Raw genomic sequence first — 22,765 nt, 5'->3', positions numbered from 1 at the left:
TATACCAATGCCATTTTGCTTGTCTCCACTGAGTTCCAGCTAGTCACGGGCTCCAGGGAGCCAGAGGTTTTAAAGGTATTCAGAATTGTCTTTAAGAAGGTGTGTTAGGAGTGCAGACATATAAATGAGTGTCATGAACGGACAGTGTGGTGTCACCCTAGGAAGCAGGAGGCCTAGGGGGATCATATAGGGAAACAGGGGCTGTCTGGGAGGTATTGCAAGCCAGGTAATACAAGCCAGATGGGGTTTCTATGGGAAAGAGGGAATAAGGTGGGACACTCAGGCTAGGACCAGCCAGCCTGCATCATCTGGAACAGAGGAGCTGGCCTTATTGTGTGGTGACAGTCCTCAGGTGAAAAGGACAGACATTTGGTTGGAGGCTCAAGGCCATGAGAGCCCAGAGAGGTTGCAGTTAGAGGCAAGGTTCGGTTTGCTTGAGAATGGCTGCCTAGTCCTGGGAGGACATCAGTGCAGCAAAATGTAAGACGACAAGAGAGCTGAGGATGCAGCTCAGTGGTGGTGCATGTGTGAGACCTTGCCATCTGTCCCTAGTATAATATAAGAAGACAGGAAGCTGAGACTGGTGCTCAGCGACAGCATATGTGTCTAGCATACATGAGACCCTGCTTTCTGTCCCCGGTACCTCAAAACCCCCAAGCCTTTCAAATAGATGGAAACACATGGCATGTAAGATTTCAAAGAGCATGGTGGTACCTGTCTGTAATCCTAGCACTTTGGAGGCTGAGGCAGGAGAATTGCTTCAAGTTTCACTACAGCTGGGTTGCATAGCAAAACCCTATCTCAAAGAACCCCAAAATAAATAAATTTAAAGAAGGCATGGTTAAAGCTGCCACTTGGAGTCTAGAGAGAGACAAACCTTGCCCTCCTTGGCATGGCTTGGCAAGGAAAAGACAGTGTGCAACAGAAAGCCCACAGGGTTTATGGATGGCTAGGTGGAAGGCTGCAGTGAGAGCCTCCTCTTCCCTCAGGTCCCTCTGGGAATGTTTCCCTGCTGCCGGGTGGGGGTGGGGGACGACTGGAGTAGGGGTGGCTCTGAGCCAGTGCTCTTTGGCTTGCCTCCAGTCTTGGAGGCCAGAACTTCAGGGAGGCCAGTGAGGCTGGAATAGCTGCCTGTCAGCTCTGGATCCTAGGGTTGGCCCATTTCCCAGGCAACCTGACCCTACACAGAAGCATTTGCGTGTGCAAACACGTGGAGTCTGCATGGTGCCTTTCGTAAATAGCCAGGCGGCTGAGTGAGCCGTGGGATCGATTTCGCTCAGAGAAGAGTGTCAGTTTGCTATAAATACACACACACACACACACACACACACCACACACACACAAAACACACACACACACACACACACACACACACACACACACACGGGGTGGAGGATAGAAATCACACAGAGGTCAAAACTGTCCGTACAGACAAGACAGACATTCTAGTCCAAGACAGGCTAAGTCACTGTCCATGTCACCTTCCAGGTACATGCAGGTCAGTTCACAGAAGCGCCCAGTCCAGACTGTCTTCCTGTTCCTTGTACATGTTCTCTTCTGGCTGTTTACTCTTCTGGAACACGCTGCTCCAACACTTGCTGGCTTGCATATGGGGAAGCCTCTGATGTTTTGCTAACTGGACACAGTGTGCCTGGCAAACTTGCCTTCTAAACAACTATGTTTATGTCCATAGGTTAGAACTTTTCTCAGCTTTCGTCACAAAGACCTTTTTTTTTTTTTTTTTGAGTAGTGGTTACTGCAGAGACTCAGAACCAGTCACAGCATGGAGAAGAAGTGACTGTGAATGCTATCCCTAAATGGGACAACTATATCACCTCCTCCAAGGCTGGGGGGGGGGGGGGCCTTGCAGAAGAAGGGGCAGAAAAAAATGACAGAGAGGCCATTGAATTCCTGGAGCTCACGTAGGGAACAGAGAGAACTGAGTCCTGCAAGGAGCCTGCTGACCTCCAGACACTGCTGTAGCAAAGTGGTGACATCCAGACCTAAAGAGTTAAATGTTTTAAAAAAGTCAGAAGTGGGCTGGGCATAGTAGTGCATGCTTTTAATCCCATCTATCAGGTCTCTGTGAGTTCAAGGTCAGCCTATATTATATAATGAGACTGTTTCTAAAAAGAAATGTACAAACAGGAGGAAGTAGTTGGGGAGTAGTGGGAGGTGCTGACTTTTGGGTATGATGAGTGTCATGAAGGGGGATGAGGGACTCACATGTCTTAGTTAGGGTTTTACTGCTGTGAACAGACACTATGACCAAGGCAACTCTTTTTGTTTGTTTGCTTGTTGTTGTTTTTGGTTTTTTTGGTTTTTTTTCGAGACAGGGTTTCTCTGTGTATCCCTGGCTGTCCTGGAATTCACTCTAAAGACCAGGTTGGCCTTGAACTCAGAAATCCACATGCCTCTGCCTCTCAAGTGCTGGGGTTAAAGATGTGTGTATCATCAAGGCAGGAACATGGCAGCATTCAGGCAGGCGTGGCGCAGGAGGAGCTGAGAATTCTACATCTTCGTCTGAAGGCTGTTAGCAGAATACTGGCTTCTAGGCAGCTAGGATGAGGGTATTAAAGTATTAAAGACCATACCCACAGTGACATGCCTTCTCCAATAGAAGACACCTTCTAGAATAGTGTCACCCTCTGAGCCAAGTATATGCAAACCATCACATCATGCAACCCCAGCTCTCCCTGAGGATTCATAGACAAGTGATGACTGCTGGCGAGGTCTCCTGTGATCAACACCCCCCACCCATGCTCCTGCACACAGCCCCAACTCATGCTCCTGTAAGTATGAAACTCATTGGATCATTAAAAATAAGACATGAAGGTCAAAGGAAGACTGGATGGGAAACGAGAGAATCAGCAGGAGGAGGAACACGAGAGAGACTAATGATCTGGGGTGAAGAGCATCAGAACACGCTATCTACATGTATGGAAACATCACAATGAAACCCATTATGCATAATCAATATATAATAATAAAATCAATATATGATATTGAAAACATTAACTATTTCAGATATGGAATGTGTGTGGGATTCAACTCTATGATTCTTCTGCCCCACGGTGTTGGCTGACTCAGTGGTACCTGTCAGCTAATTGAGCTGAGCAACCCATCTATGCCTGTGGGAGAAGGGAGCGCAAGGGCCCAGGACAGTGGGGACTGTGGGCAAGAGTTGTATACAAGTCCCTGAAGGGCAACACTGCAGAGCCAGGGTCCTTACCTGGTGTCCAACACTTCAAGAAAGAGCGTGGCTGGAGACATAAAAGAATGATGTGAGGACTCTCACAACCTGGCCTGTGAGGTGGTTGTCATGGGTCCTTCATGTTATTGACCAAGTCACAGTCACTCAGAGTGGCTCAGATTTAAGGGGAGAGTGGTCGGATTCCCCGATACCAAGAGTCATGAAGAATCTGAAGGCATTATTAATCTAGAACAGAGGCATGCCCATATGTATGCATGTGAACACAGGAATACACACCTACACACATGCATATGTACACAGACACAAACTCTGTCACACTCACACTCACACACACACACACTCACATACACTCACACATACTTACTCACACACACTCATACATACAGACATTCCTCCATACAATTCTTACACACATGCACACACATGCACACGCACACATTGTTCATGCAAGCCCAAGCCTGCCTTCTCTGCCAGCAGGGTATATGTAGGCTAGAAGTAGCAGGCCATGTGATGACCTTGTTGGGACAGAGCTAGGAGCTCACAGGCTCCCTGCAAGTGTCTGTCCTGGGTCCTCATGACTTACATTTTCTTCTGGGGGACTTAAATCCCTCATTATCTTCTTCACCCCTTGGTGAATCTACTGATATCTCGTGTCCCTCTTACAGAGTATCCACGAAGTCAGGTTGTCCATACCCACTGGAGTCAGTGAATGTTAGATCAGGTAGCACCGTGCCCCTCACTGCACCCCAGGACATGGGGTCACATCCTTGGTGGATCTTCTTTGGATTTCACACAGTCCTGGGCTCTTCCTCTCCAGTGTCTTTTGTTAGATCTGTTCTGTGGAATGTGCCCAGCCTTGCCTTTCAACTATGGAGGGTCCTGCAGAAGCCACATATTTATGTAAACATTGGGTAAAGCCTGGGGACTCCAGCTCTCCTACATGTAGCCAAGAGGATGTGACTAGAAACAGAGAGTAGAGGGAACTCCTGGACCCAGGACAGAGGTGATAGAGGTGGCAGAGGCTGCAGGCAGAGCTGTAGAACGAACTGAAGGATCCCTGCCTCCCCACACACATCTTGTTAGGAAAGGTGTTTAAGAATAAGGCTGTGCTAGCCCCTCCCACAGCCATCAGCTTGGAATACAGATGGCATCCTGGCTTTGAAGTTACTGGAACTAGGGATGAATTCCTGCTCACCCCCCACAATCTGCTGGTTGTATAATGAGCTAATTCACTTGACCCTCTTAGCTCCAGTGTCTTCCCTTGAATGTTGAGAAAATTATACCTCTGTTCTTCCATTCAGCAATATTTAATGACTACCTACCATGGCCTGAGGCTCCAGCGAATTTGATGACAAGAATAGGCCATGTTCCTTATGGAGGAGGCTGTCATTAAGTGAACACTTGTGCAAACGAATGCAGATTGTCAAGCTGTGCTCTGAGGGAAGCATGCAGGTGCGCCGAGAAGGTACAATTCTCCGTGATCATGTTGAGGAGGCCAAGGGCAGCTTTGCTGAGCAGCTGACACACTTGGCTGTGTCTCACCAGCTGAAGTGTATCCCAGGCAGGAGGAATGGCCTGTGTGAGGATGGGAAGGCTGCTCTCAGAAGCTGAATGAGCTGCAGAGTGTGGCAGAAAGCAGAGGGATGTAGATGGAAGAAGGGTTGCTCTCCTTGAACCCCCCCAACACACACACACAGGGAGGTTTTCTGGGGTGATTCAGTACATGCGATGTCATGATAGCTTGCTCATGCCAGCCCTGAAGCTCAGTTTAACTGGAGACAAGGACCCACTGAGACATGATTGGACTCACTCAAGGCTAAATATTATGGAGTATTATTAAGAAAGCAGGGGCCTGAAGAGATGGCGTAGGGGGTTAAGAGCACTTGCTGATCTTCCAGAGGACCTCAGTTTGGTTCCCTGAACCCACATGTTGGCTCCAAACCATCCATAACTCCAGTTCCAGGGGATCCGATAACTTCTTCTGAACTCTGTGGGCACCAGGCACTCACGTGGTACACATATATACATGCAGGCAAAACACTCAACATACAGAAGATAAATCTTTAAAAATTTTTAAAAGGCGTGGACCCAGCTGCCTTGTTTTCCTTCCCTCCATCCCTCCATCCATCTATCCCTCTGTCCCTCCCCTTCCTCCCCCTCCTCTCCCTTCCTTTCTCTCTTCTTTTCTTCCCTTCTGTCCCCTCTCTCTCCGTCCCTCCTTCCTTCTCTGTCCTTCTCCTTTGACACATGGTCCCAGGCAGCCTTGGACAGTTTCAAACGCTCTGTGCAGTTGAGGATGACCTTGAACTTCAAATTCTCCTGGCTCTACCTTCTAAGTCCTCCCTTGCTCAATTTTCATGCTCTTCTGAGAAAGCCCTGGAAAGCCACAGAGTAGAGCACTGCCAGTCTGATCTCCACTGCCCCATGGAGCCTGTGGAGTAACATACACTTCTACCATTCTTGGTGTCCCTGTGTTTTAACCTCCGAAATCAAAACAACTCTCATGGGAGGTGGTGTTTGAGACACCATGCATCTGTTGGTAGGAGAATAGCTTTGAGGTTTGATCAGAATTTTCATTTTCCATCAGGGCCAGATGCATTCACTGTGATTTTCAATTGCTGTCTGCCTTCCTAGTCAACCATGTGGCTGGGCAAACAGTTCAGTTGTCACACAGACAGACTGCTGTATGCATGACCATGTTTATGGCCCCTGAAGAATTTGAGTCAGCTGTTCTCAAACATTGGAGTTCAAATCAAAAGTCTCCTTGTAGCGTCCAATAGAGATGGGGGTTAAATAGCAAGTGGAAGTGTGTCAAAGGCAGTGGTCATTTGAAACCAGGATGTCATTAAATGCCATGGGGTCATTGCAGAAGTGGGAGAGCCAGAGGAACAGAAAACTTGCTGTGAAGTTGTGTCTCCTAGAAATATCAGGGAATCTGTATCTGAGAAATCGCACTAACATGGTGTCTTAGATAGTTTTGCTGCTGTGAAGTGATGGTTGCAGGGCTGCTTTAGCACGGACACACTATACCTGGAGTACTGACAGCTGTACCAGGGAACCAAGCTTTGCCCTTTAGTCTCTGTGGACTCAGAGACTAAACAAAGCCCCTAAGATCCCCCTTTAGAGGTGAACAAGAGGGCTGTGCGCACTTACACACTCCTAGGAAGCAGGTGTGGCTGCTCTCCTGAGTTCTGATCCCACTGCTAACTCTGCCTGACCTGTGGCTTCACCCAAGTGTTGTGTGGTAGGAGGCGGGATGGAGAAAGAGGGAAGGAATGGGGTTCGTGGCTACATCACATTCTGGATGCCAAGGGAAGTCACCGCATGCTGCTTAGTCCTGAGTTCTTTTAAAGCTGAGCTGCAGCTCTCTGCAGTAAAGTACAGTCACTGGTTCTTTAACCCCCACTACGGGCTGATTCCAGAGTGTCCCATTGATTCCTCTAAAACCTCATTTTGTTGTTAATTGTTTTGTTCTTTTGAGTTTGGATCTCACTCATGCTATAGTTCTAGCTGGCCTGGAACTCACTGTGTAGCCTAAGTGGGGCACAAGCTCCCTGTAATCCTCCTGCTTCACTTTTCTGAACACTGGAATTACAGATGAGAGTTACCACCGATGATTGTTGTGCCCCCCCCCCATGTGTGTGTGTGTCTAAATGCCAATCAATGCACATGCAGAATCCAAATCCAGAGGAGGATATTGGGTGTCTTCCTTGGTCATTCTTTGCTGCCTTGGGACAGGCTCACTGTTTCAGCTGGCTAGTGAGCTCCTGAGATCTGCTTTTAATCCACACCCCCAATGTTGGGGCTATTCGCCACACCCACCATATTTTATAAGTGAGTGTTGAGGATTCGAACTCAGGCCCTCAGTGTGTGCAGCAAGTGGTTTTTTTGTTGTTGTTATTGTTGTTTGTTTGTTCATTTGTTTGCTTTTTTTTTTTTTTTCGAGACAGGGTTTCTCTGTAGCCCTGGCTGTCCTGGAACTCACTTTGTAGACCAGGCTGGCCTCGAACTCAGAAATCTGCCTGCCTCTGCCTCCCAAGTGCTGGGATTAAAGGCGTGCGCCAGCAGCAAGTGTTTTTATCCACTGAGCCATCTCCCCCACACCCTCCCTGGGGTTGGTGAGTCTCTCACTGACCTGGGTTGCAGATGGTTTGGCTACACCAGCTGGCCAGCCACTCTCTGCCTCCTTAGTGCTAGGATAACAAGCTCAGGCCCCCATGCTCAATTCTATTATGTGGGTTTTGGGGATCAAACTCAGGTGCTGGTGTTTGTAGAGCAAGCACTTTGCTGGCTGAGCCGTGTCCCCAGCTCCATGATTTTCTACTGGATATGTAAACACATAAAGACTTTGACATATAACCAGGTCATGGTTTGCTTATTGCAAATTTCTAATTCACTTCTCTTTTTGTCTTTCAGATTCCAATGATGCGAGACCCCGGATGGATCCGAAGTGTGTGGCCTTCAAACATTAACGTGAGTAGAGCAGCTATCAGGTGCTCTTGTGATTTCATAGGTCAAGATGAAACCTTCCTTCTTGTCACAAGGCAGCTTCCCACTGTAGGCAAGCCTAGTCTTCAAAGCAGGGACTGTGCCATCCAGTGGATGCTTCCAGAGCACTCCCTGTGTTTCATAAGCTCTGCCCCGCCGGCTCTGCTCCGCCAGCTAACTTTACCTGGCTTCTTATTTTTCCTTCTAGCCCATCCCCCTCCAGACATAGATGGAATTTTGTCATCTCCCCAATTAAAAACCATCCTCTAAACTTTAGATTTGAAGGGCTCCTAGCATAGTGGGAGAAGGTCCACAGCAACTCATGCCTTTGGTTGCCCTTGACAGGTGTCCCTGTCTCTGGTCACAAGTGTCTAATTAAAGCCTTGGTAGCAACACCTGAGCTCTTCACAGCTTCTTCTGGGTCCTGCTGTGGACTCCTTTCTCCTTGTAGCTAGTACAAGTAGGTTCCACCTCTTCCCCTCATCTTTAGGATTATACTCCAGCCTTGTTCTGTTTGCCCTTGGAGCCTGTCTTTGTAGATCTCCCCAGACACCATTTTCAGCACCCCAATGCCCATTGTAAGTTGTTACAGCTCAGATGGAAAGGTATCCTGGTAGCCGGAAGCCAAGGACTACCACAAAGTCTCACTGCACAACAAACTTTACATAAGAGATTTATTGGGAAGGGAAATCAAGGAGGGTGGCTGCCTCTGCTTGGATGAGAAGCAGCAACGAACTGAGCAGGAGGTAGGCTTTCTTGAGGGTTGGGGGGGGGTGAAAGAGCTTTCCAGGGTAGCCTGGCATTGGAGGGATTATTTGGCCAGATCTTGAGGGCAAGCTCAGTGACTGGGGTCTTGGAAATGGCCTTGCTACCTCCCAAGTCCTTTTCTTAGCATTCAGTTCCTTTGCCCTGGTGCTTGGCATAGTCTCAAAAGCATCATATAGCACATTACAGCTCATGGTTGTGAAATGTTCAGATTATCTAGAGGTGACAGTGGGTTTGAGGTAGGCAAGCTGTTGTAAAAGTCCAAGGAAGAATGGATACCTGAGGCTTACTTGACTCTACTGCAGCTTGTTCTGAGGTTATAAAACAACTTTGGGTCTGCCTTTAAAGAACTCACAGGCTGGAGGGATTCAGGAGCAAGGTGTGGACTAAGGCTTCCAGAGGACCTCAGAGGCCTAGTAAAGTGCTTGCCCGAGCAAGGGATTCATCCTTGTGCTGATCTTGAGGCCCCAGTGGAGTGAGTGAAGAAGGGAGCTGAAGGAGACAGAGCTCTAGACACTCTGTAAGAGATGAAGTTCTACTTCTAAGCTCTAGAGAGAGATGGGTGCCACAGGAGGCCAAGAAGCCTGGGTAGTGAGCAGTTGGTGGCAGTTGAGCCCAGAATGGGGAATCAGTGTTCTGTGAGAAGGGGCAGGGAGTCTCTGGGTAAGCAGTGCTCCTTCTGAGGACAGCTGTGTAGGCTGATGGTCTTGGAAGTAGCTTGAGGTCACTTCCTGTAGTCAACTACCTATTCTACAGAACCTGGGTTGGAAGCCATGGTTACCAGATTTCCAGCCCACTTCTGGTCCAACATGCAGGCCAGTGGTTATGGTTTACAGGCCGGGCAGGTGAAGGAAGCAGCTCCCTAGCCCTGGAGATGGCACCATTCGCAGAATTACTCACCCTAACAGGGCAGGACACTGGGCAGAAGACCCAAACTGCATATCTTGCTTAAAGGGCACAATTACGGAACATCTTTATCACCCAAGGTAGGGGATGAAATCCCAACCCGTGGCTGTTGCTCTGCTACTTAAAGTATATGAAATACACTAAGAGAGATGTCTAATAACCTGCCAGCTCCTGTGTATACTAGGCAATCACTTAATCCCACATGAGTCCTGGCTGTTTACCACAAGCCTCTGCAGTAGGAGAGGAGAGTTAACAACTTGTCTGAGATGGGTAGAGAAAGATTAGGAGCTATTTTAGAGCAAGGTCTCCAATATAAGGTGAGTCTTATGGGAAACAATGGAAAAGCCCTAACAGTTGGCTGAGCACGAGGTAAGCAATGGCATTGGGCTCCAGGACTGGAGAGGGGAGCCATTGGACACACATAGAGAATGGGAGGAGGTAGCAGGAGCTAATGCCAATAACCAGGAGGACTTACCTGGTCTTTTAGGGACCTCAGATAATGGGGTGTTTACCTCAACTCTCTTTTTGCTTTCACATCTGATTAAGCCTATGTTTCAGTAGTGGTGGTTACTGTGCCAACTTGACATGACCCAGAGTCACCTGGAAGAGAGTCTCAGTGAGAGAGGTTGTCTAGTTCAAGTTAGCCTTCTAGCATGTCTGTGGGGAATTGTCTTGATGACTAGTGTTAATTGATGTGGAAAGCCCCAGTCCACTGTGGGTGACACCATTCCCTGGTTAGGGGCCCTGGACTGTGTAAGAGTAGAGGAAGTGAGCTGAGTACGAAGCATGCACATCTTCATTCTCTCTGATCTTGATTGTGGATGTGACTATTTGCTTTGGTTTCCTGCTTTGACTTCCCCACAGTGATAGACTGTCACTCACCTGAGACTGTGAGCTAAAGCAAACATTTTCTCTTCCAGGTTGCTTTTTTCAAGGTATTTTATCACAGCAACAGACATTAAACCAGCAGGTTTAAACAGGTGAAAATGACCCTCCTATTTCCAATATTGAATTTTTACATTCTAAAAACTTGAGTCTTGTGCTGGCTAGTTTTATGTCAACTTAACACAGGCTAGAGTCATCAGAGAGAAGGGAGCCTCAATTGAGAAAATGCCTTCATAAGATCTAGCAATAGGCAAGCCTGTAAGGTATTTTCTTAGTGACTGATAGAGGAGAGCCCAGCCCATTTTGTGTAGGGACATCCCTGGTTCTGGATTCTAATAGAAAGCAGGCTGAGTAAGCCATGGGGAGAAAGATAGTAAGCAGCACCCCTCCATTGCCTCTGCATCAGCTCCTGCTTCCTGGTTCCTGCCCTGAGTTCCTGTTCTTACTGCTTTTCATGATGGAATTCTGAGTGAAATAAACTCTTTCCTCCTCAAGTTGCTTTGGTCATGGTGTTTCATCACAGCAATGGTAATCCTAAAACTCATCTTTTGAAGCAAAGGGAGCATAGCGTATGCGGTTTGTCCTGTTGGTGTGCTTCTTGCTCTGTGGTTTTCTCCTTACCAGGAATTTGAAGTGGGAGCCCTCTCAGGTATCTGAGATATTCAGAGCCATTTGCTGGGGTTTTTCCTTGTTTTAAATATCAGTTTGTGTATGTGTGTGTGTGGGGGGGAGTGTTGACTACCAACAGGCACCTGCACAGTCTGTTACAATCATGATGTCTTTAACTTTCATATGACCATAAAGTACAGAGCTTTAATTTTCTATTCAGTGGTTTCTTGGGTTTTCTAGAGATGCCCCAAGGCATTGCTTCATTTGTCAGTGGCCACACTGTAGTAACAGATCAGTTTTCTGTCTTCTGTTTATAGCTCCACATAACCATCTCTTTTCCCATCCCAGGGAACACCTTGGTTTGGACTCTCCTTGCTGTCTCTTCCCAGAGGTCTGGGATCTGTTATTGGGTTGGGCCTTAACTTCCTTGAGGGTAGAGTCATCATCTCCTATGTACTTACTTGCTGCTGGGCTCGGTACGTTGTAAGCATCAGGGTGGTCTCTGACAAGGGTGGCAACACCTTCTATACCGTGGCAGGGTTCATTCATTTATTTTCAGTGTGATGAGTGTATATTTAAACGAGTTTATTTGTAATTATAACAAGCCTATTTGTAATCAGGTAGAACACTTCAAGATATGTTAATTAGTCATTCATTTAGAAAATATTTGTTGAGACCTGAGTGTCAGGCTCAGTTTAGATATGTTGTGGAAAAAAAAATCAATAGCTGCCTACTGGAGAGTGATTCCTAACAGTCATGGGTACAAATAGAACATTGCGTTTGGAGTCCAGTAGGGCAGCACATTGAGAGCCTCTGACGGAACCCACGTAGTTTGCTGGTGGTGGGGGTAGTGATACTTACAGTGAGGTTGAAGGTGGGACGGGGAAGACCCTTGTCCCAAGGCTGTTCTGAATAGAGAATGGTCCACCCTAGCCACTCTTTGGGCTTTGAATGAGGTAAAGTTTTAAGTCCAAAGTGAGCAAAAGTAAAGGAACAAACAAGCCACAGACAGACAGAAGCAGAAGATTAAAGAGAAAAATCATCAAATCCACAGGCTTAGGGCATGCAGCAGAGATGACTTGGGAATGGCTCGCTGGGAGTCACAAAGTCTTGATTGGGAATTCCTAGGCAAAGTAGAGCTGCCTCTGTGTGGGTGAGCTTCCAGCCTCTGGTCCCCACTTCAGGCGTGTTTTTTGTTTGTTTGTTTTCTACCTCAGGATAAACAGGGCGACTAACCTCAGTTGGAAATGCTATACCTTCCAGCTATTCTCAAGAGTACAGTGCTTTTTAACACCCTCAGCTGGTTCCCTACCTCCCTGTTTCAGGGCCAGGAGACCTGCCCCCAGAATAGGGTGTCTTGATATAAGCATGAGTCTGAGACAAGGAGGGGGAGTCTCCTCATCCCCACAATCTGCTTTCACCAAGTACAAATACATGATCAATATAATTGATGTTACAAGGGTGAATCATGGACAGAGACACTGTGGCAGAAGGGATTCGAAGAGTGGAGAATAAAAACGACCCAAGGAGGCTTGAACCCAGAGCCAGAGGGGAAGCAGCACTGCCACCAGGGTAGTGGTGTCTGGCTTTTGATTGGTCAGGTGTTTGGCGAAGATTTAGAGATGCATCTCTCTGAGCCTCATGCTCTCATGGAGCTGGGTAGTCCCAGGTCTCTTGACTGCAGCAGAATGGAGTGGTGACTTGGCTGGTTCATACAGTGACACAGTGGACTCCACAAAATGAGAGAATTCAAAGTTGTAGTGGGGTGTTCCAAGGGCAGCCTCAAACCTCTTGGCTAGACCATTCTTCATGTAAGTGACTCAGGCAGAGAGGTGATAGGAATGAGTAATGGGTGTTATCTATTCTAAAATTAAAGGACTTCATGCTAATTCCTTCTTCTGATGTGATCCTAACACCCCTTTAGGTGCTTAGGGATAGATAGTGACACCCTTCAAGTTGACCACTGCTGGGGAGGACACGCATATGTGTGGTGAGGGTACAAAGACACTGTGGACATCCTGTGAGGTCCCAGCTTAAGCTGTGGGTCCTGACTGTGACATCTGAATGTGGGAGTCAGTCACAAAAAACTTGACGAAGGTTTCTGAACTTTCTCTCGACTCCCAGAAATTAATTAAAACATCGAAGATGTAATGAACCCAGGTGTTTCTGGCATCATGTGGCACCACTGCAGCCTTGGATCTGCAGCTTTGCACACATGTGTCTGTGTGGTTTCAACTATCTTGGCCTGAAACACTTTGGCTCAGGCTCATGACTATTGCCTTAGAAATTGCAATTATTTTTTAACTGTACATAACAAATTTTTCTGCTATCATGTTATTAGAAACATAACAGCTTAATTACAGAAAACAAAGATTTTCGCTATTTTCTACCATCAGTCCTTAGCATGTAAATGCCAGTTTAGCATGTCTTTAGATTGTATTAGCCCAGCAAGCACATGCTGCTAATTAGCATGCAAGTCTGCTCCCGTCTTTAACTGTAAAATTATATGTGTCAAACTATTATTTTGAAGATTTACTTATTTTATTTTGTGTGCACGAGTGCTGATATTTACATAAGTGTACCATATGCATGCAATGCCCATGGAGGCCAGGAGAAGGTGTCTGATATTCTGGAACTGGATTTAGACAACTGCAAGCTACCATGTGGATGCCAGGGACTGAACCCAAGGGCTTTGCAAGAACAGCCAGTGCTCGCTCTTAACCTCTGAGCCATCTTTTCATCCCCCAGAGAACTGTATTAGGTAATTTCTTTCTGAGTTACTAGCAGAAATTGTTTGATTTGTATGTCTATTCTATATACCTATCACTCAGGGTCACAGCGTTCTTGTCATGAGTAGAAGTTTAAGAAGCCCTGATTGAGATGGTAGGTCAGAGGAGGAAGGTACCAGATGGTTCTGTTCATTGTTGCTTTCTAGTGGGAGGCCCGGGGTCCTCAGGTGATATGACCTGGTAATGTCAGAGAACAAATTGGAACCCTATGCTCTTCTGCTGGCTCACACTTGTCAGGACACAGTAGGCTCTAGAAAGATCTGAGCTCTTTTGTTTGTTGGTTGGTTGTTGTTCATTGGACCTGACTTTTGGGGACAGGGTACAAAATCAAACAAAACAGAATGTTCTGGGTCTCAAGACAGATTCAGTGCAGTGATCTGGCCACCACTTTTCCCTGTGGGGACTTGAGCAGCCCACAGGTGGGATATGTGGTCTGGTTCAAGGGCAAACGTAAAACTCTGAACTTTCCAAGCAAGTTTTCTTGCCACCTCATGACTCATGGGGTGAAACTGTGGTCCCCTCTTCAAAAACACCCAGTATGGAGCTTCTCCATGTCTAGATCATCCTTGATGGGGAGGGGGCGGGGAGGGCAGGGGAGGGGAGGGGAGGGGAGGGGGAGAGGAGAGCCACTAAAGACCACAGAGGCCCAGCAAGGTGGAGTCATAGCAGCCTTCAGAAGCTGGCTCTTCTCCAGATGCCACCTCCAGGTCCATCTGTGGTCTCCTCAGATGAGGAAAAAGACAGCTCTCTATGGACTTCTCAGACTCCATCGGCAAACACACAGCAATTCACTGCAGAAGAGAGAGAGAGAGAGAGAGAGAGAGAGAGAGAGAGAGNAGAGAGAGAGAGAGAGAGAGAGAGAGAGAAGGGGAGGGGGAGGGGGGAGAGACAGACAGAGACACAGAGAGACAGAGAGACAGAGAGACAGGGAGACAGAGAGACAGAGAGACAGAGAGACAGAGAGACAGAGAGACAGAGAGACAGAGAGACAGGGAGACAGGGAGACAGGGAGACAGAGAGACAGAGGGAGAGTGCAAGAGAGCCAGCCGTCCTGCTTTTTGTGTGGGGAGGTTACAAGAGTAAAGGGGAAGAATTATATCTTCATTTGAATTCCCCCCAAATTTTGGTATAGAAGGGTCATCACACTGCAGTTACTGTAGAAGAGTCTGGTACTCAGTAGGAATTCTTCAAGGATGTTTTCGGTACAATCTCATTCTTTTAGAGGACAGCTCAAGGTGCTAGATCTGCACATAACTTACTAAGAGGGGCTATCCCATACAGACAAGCCAACAAATAACACAGAGGATTCCCCTGTGGTTTCTACACCCTTCTGCCCTGCTCTAAACAGTGGTGCATGACCTGTAGAGTCCCCCAGACAAAGTGCCAGGAGCAACACAAGAAAAACAAGTCTTTCAGATGCAGCTTTCTTTTCACAGTTCAGGAGCACCAACCAGAAGCCACGTGGGATGGCAGAGTCAGGTCTCTGCATACAGTCAGACTCTGTGCATAGTCAGGCTCTACCTTAGGTTTCCAGGATTCACATCAGTGGTAGAGCACTTTCTACCTGGAAGCTGATCATGAACTTTGATCCTAGGTCTCTATACAGTGACAGAAAGGAAGGAGCCAAGGTGCACCTTGATGCTGAGAAAGCCTTGGAAGCTAGTGTGACACCCCGGCAGAGTCCTGACACTAGTGTGGTGGCACTGTTACTACCTAGAAGATTCATTTCTCCTTAATAACTTTCCACCTTTTACAGTTATCTAAAAGCTTTTGTTTGTAGTGAGCTAGGCAGTGAGTATGTAGCACTTGTATTCCTTGTGATTACACATAGCTCCCCTTTCTGTCTTAGTTATTTTTTTGTGTGTGTGCGTGCATGTGTGTGTGTGTGTGTGTGTGTTGACAACCTCAGATGTCATCTTCAAGAATGCTGTCTACCTCCTTTGAGACAGACTCTTTTGTTGACTTGGAACTTACCAATTAGGCTAGACTTACTCGGCCAGTGAGCTCTAGGGTTTCTCCTGTCTCAGCTTCTCCATTCTGAGATTACAAACTCATACTATCATGCCCTATATCGTTCTAAAAAGGTGAATGCTGGGTCTTGAACTCCATCTTTCATGCTTGCAAGGCAATCTAGTCACTGACTGAGTTATCGCCCCAGCCCCTGCTTTAGCCATTTCTGAGACCTCACATGTAGCTACAATTTCCTGGAATCATTTTATTTTTTCTATACAACATCTATTAGAAGAATCTCAGTAAGAGCCTTGATAAACAACACTAATTGCCCATGCTCTGTGAAGAAAAGTGGAAGTATTCCCCTGACAGCTTCTGTCTGTTGGGTCCTGGATTATGGATTCTGTGATTGCAAGAAGGATAGGTACCCATTCATCTGCCTCCAGCATTGCTCAGGCTCTGTGCTGAATCCAAAACTGGTCTCTAAGCACTTGCTTGAGTCCTCATCCACCTCTCTCTTCTAAGCTCCATCAGATGGTGATGTCACACCCCCAGTGATGACATCACAATCCTGACACCCACCAATGAGCTTGGAGCTTTAGCAGAGAATGGTCATGAAAGAAAGCTGGAGAAGGGGAGACAATAAGTGTGTGTGTGGGGGGGGACTGGGGGAGGGAGGATGGGGAAGAAAGAACGGGAAGAGGGAGACTCGGGGAGCCAGTCATGCCTACCCTAATCACTACCACAGAGGGTTGGCTTAGTAGACCGACACCTACAGAACAGTGAGAAAAAAAAGGAACAATTCACTGGGGTACTAAAGAGTTCACAAGCAGGGACCTTCCTGTGAAACTGATGGAAGACAGATGGGGTCGTCACAGCCTATTCTCCAGCAGAAGAGACTTTCTTCATGCAACTAAGGTACCTGAGGCCAGGAAGGGTGGAGGGTAACGAGGCTTCAATGGCTCTGTTGATTTGCTTTAACTTTGTGTGTGTTGATGTGTGTGTGTATGTGTCGTACATACGGACTTGCATGTAATGGTGTAGGTGCCTAAGTGTGTAATAGAAGCCAGAGGGACATGCTGGATGCCTTGGTCTACCAGTCTTTACCTTGTTTCCCTACTGAATCTGCAGCTAAGCTGGCAGCTAGGAAGCTGGAGAGAGCCCTAGTCCCTAGTCTCCATTAGTACTAGTTGGGGGTATAGATGTTGGTGCAGACATGCTCGATGAGTGTTGGGGATTTGAACTTAGGTCCTCTTGCTTGAATATGAGGCACTTTAATTCACGGAGCCATCTCCCTAGGCGCTCAATAGCCCTTTAGATATCTCACATTCATGCTCCGTTAGTTGGTTTCCTTTGGACTTTTTTCTCCATCTTCATTTTCATCTGTCCCTGTCCCTGTCCCTGTCCCTGTCCCTGTCCCTGTCCCTGTCCCTGTCCCTGTCCCTGTCCCTGTCCCTGTCCCTCTCCCTCTCCCTCTCCCTCTCCCTCTCCCTCTCTTTTTCTCTTCTCCACCCTTGCATAATTCAGAAGCTAAATGATATCCTGAAGGGCCTAGTTAGAGATCCTTAGGTCACTGGAGGCACAACCCCAGAAAGAGATTGTTGCTGGATGACTTGGGAGAGTTAGTACTAATGGGACTGGATTGCCGTAAAGCAAGGCTACCCCATGTTTGCATGCCCATATTTCTTTCTGATCCTTTGCCATGTTGTTACCCAGTCAAGGAGGCCCTCCCTGGATACTGAATAGATCATGCTTCCAAGTGTCCAAAACTGTGACCCTATGAATTCCTTTACTTTACCAAGTATTCTGCTTTAGCAATAGAAAACAGGATCTGTGTTCTGTGGCAAAATATACTCGGGTGAAGCCTAACTTTTAAGGGAATTTATATACTCAGTCAAAGAAATCACCAAATACACAAGACAAGTCATCTATGTGCTGCTGTAGAACTTGAGTTTCATATTGAAATGTTTCCAAGACAACAACTAGGATGGCCCCTTCCCTCTTCTGTTTCTGTCTCTGTCTCTGTCTCCCTCTCTGTCTCTGTCCGTGTCTGTCTGTCTGTCTGTCTGTCTGTCTCTGTGTGTGTGTGCATGCATACAGGAGTCAAGTCCAACCTTGTGGGCCTCTCCAAACAATACTTCAATATCCCTGGGAGAATGGCCCCTATAGGCTTATATATCTAAATGTCTGGTTCCCACCTGATCAACTATTGAGGAATGGTGGGAGGTGTGGCTTTATTGGACGAGGTGTGTCACTGGGAGTGGGCTTTGAAATTTCAAAAGCCCAGGCCAGGCCCAGTCTGTCTCTGTGTCTCTCCCTCCAACTTGCGGATCTGATGTTAAGTTCTCAGCCACTGCTCCGGTACCATACCTGCCTGTCAGCTGCCATGCTCCCCGCTATGATAACCATGGACTAACCCTCTGAAACTGTAAGCAAGCTTCCTCTTGCCTCTATCATGGTGACACAACAGTTCAGTTACAGTGGTGAGGAATAATCCTGATCTGTGCTTTTGCAGGCCTGCTCCCTCCCATAGGTGAGTGTGTGTGTGCACGTGTACATGTGTATGTGTTATTATATCTATACACACACACACACACACACACACACACACACACACACACACATATATATTAAACCCACAGTCACCAGAGCAGCTCCCTGGAAATACAGTAAGATAGAGGCAATCTGTTGATTGTAATTTTGCTTGGGAATAAAACTCTACAGAGTTCAAAGGGCAACTTTGTCAAGTTTCAGGAATGGGGTAGACCCACAGGGGACCTGCCCAGATGACCTTGAGTGACGGTGGAGCTGCAAGAAGGTGGGTGAGAGTTCTGGTGGAGAACTTGAGGCTGGCCTTCAGTGAAGTCCATCAGGATGAAGCAGATCTGAATGTCCCTGCCACTCTCCTACTGTGCATAGGCATCTGTCTTCACTACTGTTCTATTGCTGTGACAAGACACCACCTTAGGGACACACGGAAGCACTCCACGAGTTCCATTTGATCAAAAGTAACGATGCAGGAGGCTATGGGAGAGCTCTTTGTAAAGGTATGATCAAATTGAAGTTCAGGTGTACCTTGGCTGCAGTCACACAACTGATGAGAGGCAGGGCAGAGACATAAGGCCATCTTTTTTGATTTTTAAATCTTTGGTTTTTTTCCTATACTCAAAAATTCTATGCCAGCAAAAGACATTGTGTGTTTGTCCATGAATTAAAAGAGGGTCTCATAAAGAATAAGCCCCAGCCGCCCCCCCCCCGCCCCTCTCAAAAATGCGGAAGGCAAGACAGGGAGATACCTAATGCTAACCACTGGCCTTTGCATGCATGTTCCTGCACTTGAGGGGATACACATACACACACATACACACACGCACACACACTCACACACATGCACGCGTGACTCTCAAAAGACTATGGAAAGAATTTATAAGCAGCTGCTGTAAATGCTCCATGAAAACCAGGGAAAGCCATCTCTTTCCCTTAGTGCACAAGGATAAAGGAGCAATACAGCTCCATTCACTAAACAGAAGGGTGGCGGGTGGAGACAAGGACCAGAGGCTGAGAAAGTGTTCCCAGGCTGCCCGGGAAGAGGATAAGGTTGGCCTAGCATTTTAACTCTCCTTTTAGATACATGGAACTTTATTTATATATGACATTAATACTGTGTCTTATGTTAAATTTCTTGTCACCTTTCTATGTACAAAGGAGTGTGTTTAAATCCAGGACGATGTCTGAAGTCTTCTCACCCTTTCTTCTACTCAACCAACCTTATGCAGTCACCTCCTGGCTTGTTGATTAAGTCTTCTGAGCCTGTCCTGTGGGCTCAGCACACAGCGATCGAACCCCATGGGATGGGGGGAAAGCAGGAAGCCCCTCTCCCTACCAACCCCAGGGTCTAGGTTAACCATGACAGGTGTCCAGGTGGCAAGCTGGCAACTGTGACTGATACAGGCAACTTTGAAATTCTTATCACTTGTTGGCAAACCTCATCTCTCTAGTTTCCTTGTTGCTTCTTAAGAGATAATTAATGACTCTGTCCCTGGGCTTTGAAGATTTTTATCTTAAGCGGTGCAAAGGTCGATCTACTGAACCACCTCCCAGTAGCTGAACAATTTATTCAGGGGTGACTTGGATGTTTTATCACTGCTGGCCGGCTGCTAGACGGCTGCTGGACAGCTCACTGATTGACATCCAAGGCTGTTACTCAGGTTCTCTGGCTTGCTGACCAGCTCTGAGGAAGGACTAAATGACCTCAGCAATATCTTCTGGAGAGGTTGGCTTTGCAGATCAGAACCACCTAGAACCTATCTATTTATCTATTTATTTATTTATCTTTCTATTTATTTATTTATTAAAATGAGCTTTTTCTGTATGCTTAACAAGCTGTTAAGTCCTTCCAGGCAGTAAGAAAGAAAACTACCAGCAGGAATTCATTTCTTCAGAGGATGGAGGTCCAAGATGAGGGAGCCAGCATGGCATAGTTCTGGTGAGGGTTGGTTTCCTCTGGTCTCATAAGAGCTCTGGTCCACCCTTGAGTTTAGCTAAACCTGTTCACTTCGTGAAGGCCCCGCCTCCTGGTACCGTGGGAGAGTGTGTCAATGTATGAATTTGGAGGAGGCATAAATGGCTAGTTAACAGCAGATACTTTTCTCCATTGTGGCTAAAAATAATTCCAAGTAGTTTTTTTTCCCCCCTATGTCCACAGAGGCCAGATGAGTTCCTAAGATGTGCTGGGTGCTGGGGGGCTGGGAAGGTCAGCTCTTAACTTGCTGAGTGATCTCTCCAGCCTCTGCTGTAGAGCAACTCCATCTAGGGGCTGGGGAAGTAGCTGAGTTGGTAGACTACTCCCCTCACACGCATAAAGACACAGGTTTGCTCTCCAACATTGTAAATGCTCACCATAGTGGCCTGTGCCTTGGCTACACGGCAAGCTGGAGGCTAGCCTACCTCGTATGAGACCCTGTCTTAACCCAACTGAAAAATGTTAATAGAGTAGATTGGCCTAGTATATATTTGATACAACCTTGACAATAACTAAACCTTAGATTAATTAATGCCAGTTTTAAGCATTGCTCAAAGTCCCCAAGAGAGGGGATAACGGATGCTTCTTTCAACCTGCTCAGCAACCTTACAGACGTCTGCCCTGCTGTGGCTAACACTTGTTCTGATTGGCTGGTACACATTTCATTCGAAATAGTTAACAGGCAGGGAGGCAGTGCTCACACAGGCGGAAGGGAGAGCTGGAGGGAGAAGCCTGCAGAACTACATGTATACATTCTGCTCTAAAGTATATCCCAAAGGGTCATTTCTAAGGCAGCAATCCAGGTGCCTTCTGGTGAAATGGGCTGTTGGCCTAGAAGTGAACCAGGGAGAAAAGAAGGTACCATTTGGCTGACTCTCCCTCTATTGCTTCATTCCAGAGGTCACTGCAGCTACCAGGGATGGACACTTACGGTACTGATGGACCAACAGGGGAAAACTTAGACCACTGCCTTGAACAGCCAGAGAAGGGGCAGATGTTTGAAACAGCAGTTAGTGGAGGCCATGATGAGGGAGCGGGGAAGCAAACAAGACTTCAGCAGGTATCTTGCTGCTGTGCCAGAGGTTAGAGTTTGATTCCCAGCACCCATGTTGGGTGGTTCAGAATCCAAGCTCCAGTGGATAATGACCTCCTCTGGCCTCCTTGGGAACTCACACACATGTGCCACAAAACACACATACAACCTTAAAAAAAATAAGTGTGCAAGCTCAGTTTGGAAGATGTGCCCTAAATAGTGCTCAAGGGCTTCCCAAGAAAAGGAGAGTTTGGAGTTGAGGGTGTTAGGATTGGCAGGGCAACATGCAGAGAGGATGCAGCCTGAGAGAGGTGGGCAGAGGGCCTCCTTTGCTCTGACTGAGGCTCAGTCTGCACATGATTGACTGAAGCTGCCAAAGGGGCATCTTCTGGTTGTAACCGTCTCCAGAGATGACCCAGGCCTGGAATAATCTGGGTTGCTGGTGAGTCTTTCAACTCGAGGAGTCTGGTCCTACTTTCCCCAAGTGTGGCTGGATTTACTTATTCACGTGGTTCTCAGGAACAGAATGCGGTGGCAGGGAGGGTGACAGGTGTGCCAAAAGTGTCCCTAAAGTCACTTTAGCAAGAAACTAGGCCATAAAAAGTATTCTGGCAAGGTGGAAACCTTGCCCTCTCTTAGACCCACCACTCTTGGGGAAGCCAAAGCTATGTCAACTCAAGCAACCCTATGGGGAAGGTCCCGGTGGAAAGGATCTGAGCCCTTTACCAAGATACATGAAACAAGCTCTTTCGGAAGCAGGCCTCATCCCCAGTCACTGTGACTATAACCTTTTCAGAGATTGCAATTTGATTTCCAAACATTACCATGTATGGTTGGTTGTCTTATGATCTTAATGAATGAAATGGTGTTCATTGGTAAACAAAGCAGCCATCCTGGGTGGGAGGATTCCCTACAATGCAGAGCTTTGGGCAGAGGACCATGAAGGGAGTCCCACAGCATCAGTGACAGGGATCATATGTCAGATTTGCAGGAGCCAGGCTTGAAGTCATGCCTCAGAAGATTTCAATTAAGCTCAAGTGTCTTACCTGCATCTCAGAGCAAAGCCCAATAAAGCTTAAAGGAATGTAACAAAACCCGGCTACCCACAAGGCAAAATGTCCTTGCAGAAAACACAGGGCATGCAAAGAAGCATTGCACTATGGGAAGAAATCATTCAGAAATTGTGTTTGCTTTGACCAAACACCTAAGCAGAAGCAACTGAAGGGAGGGGAGAAATATTCTTTGGTCCACAGTCCCAAAAGGTCCAGTCCACTGTGGTAAGAAAGGTGTGCTTGGGAATTTTGTGGGCATGGGGCATGTAGAGACCACTTACCACAGTTCTGCAGCACCAGGAAAGAGATAGTAGAACAGGAAACAGGTAGAAATATAATCCTTGAGTTAGTGTCTTTATTGGTTTATGTTTGCCTGGCTAGGTTCTATGCCTTAAAGATCACACATCTGCATGCTGTGCCACCAGATGGGGAAGTAGTTTTCCAATGCACGAATCCATGGAGGCTTAGTCAGGGTTTCTATTCCTGAACAAACATCATGACCAAGAAGCAAATTGGGGAGGAAAGGGTTTATTCAGCTTACACTTCCATACT

General features: G+C 47.1%; 1 protein-coding gene across 4 annotated transcripts in view; it reads left to right on the top strand.

Annotated features, from left to right (window-relative positions):
* Positions 1-22,765, top strand: part of Lpin1 (lipin 1) — a 103,628-nt gene that overhangs the window by 18,861 nt on the left and 62,002 nt on the right. For 3 of the 4 annotated variants that reach the window (XM_029484351.1, XM_021179736.2, XM_029484352.1), the window contains exon 2: positions 7,631-7,687. In XM_029484351.1, coding sequence (XP_029340211.1) covers positions 7,631-7,687 — 57 coding nt within the window. Of the gene's footprint in view, positions 1-7,630; positions 7,688-16,271; positions 16,525-22,765 lie in introns of those variants that run through there. The other variant, XM_021179735.2, reaches the window with a different exon arrangement.

The sequence above is a fragment of the Mus caroli genome, chromosome 12 (genome assembly GCF_900094665.2).
Source record: "Mus caroli chromosome 12, CAROLI_EIJ_v1.1, whole genome shotgun sequence".
NCBI lineage: Eukaryota > Metazoa > Chordata > Mammalia > Rodentia > Muridae > Mus > Mus caroli.
Note: the sequence above shows the minus strand (reverse complement) of the source record. Positions and strands in the feature narration are given on the sequence as shown.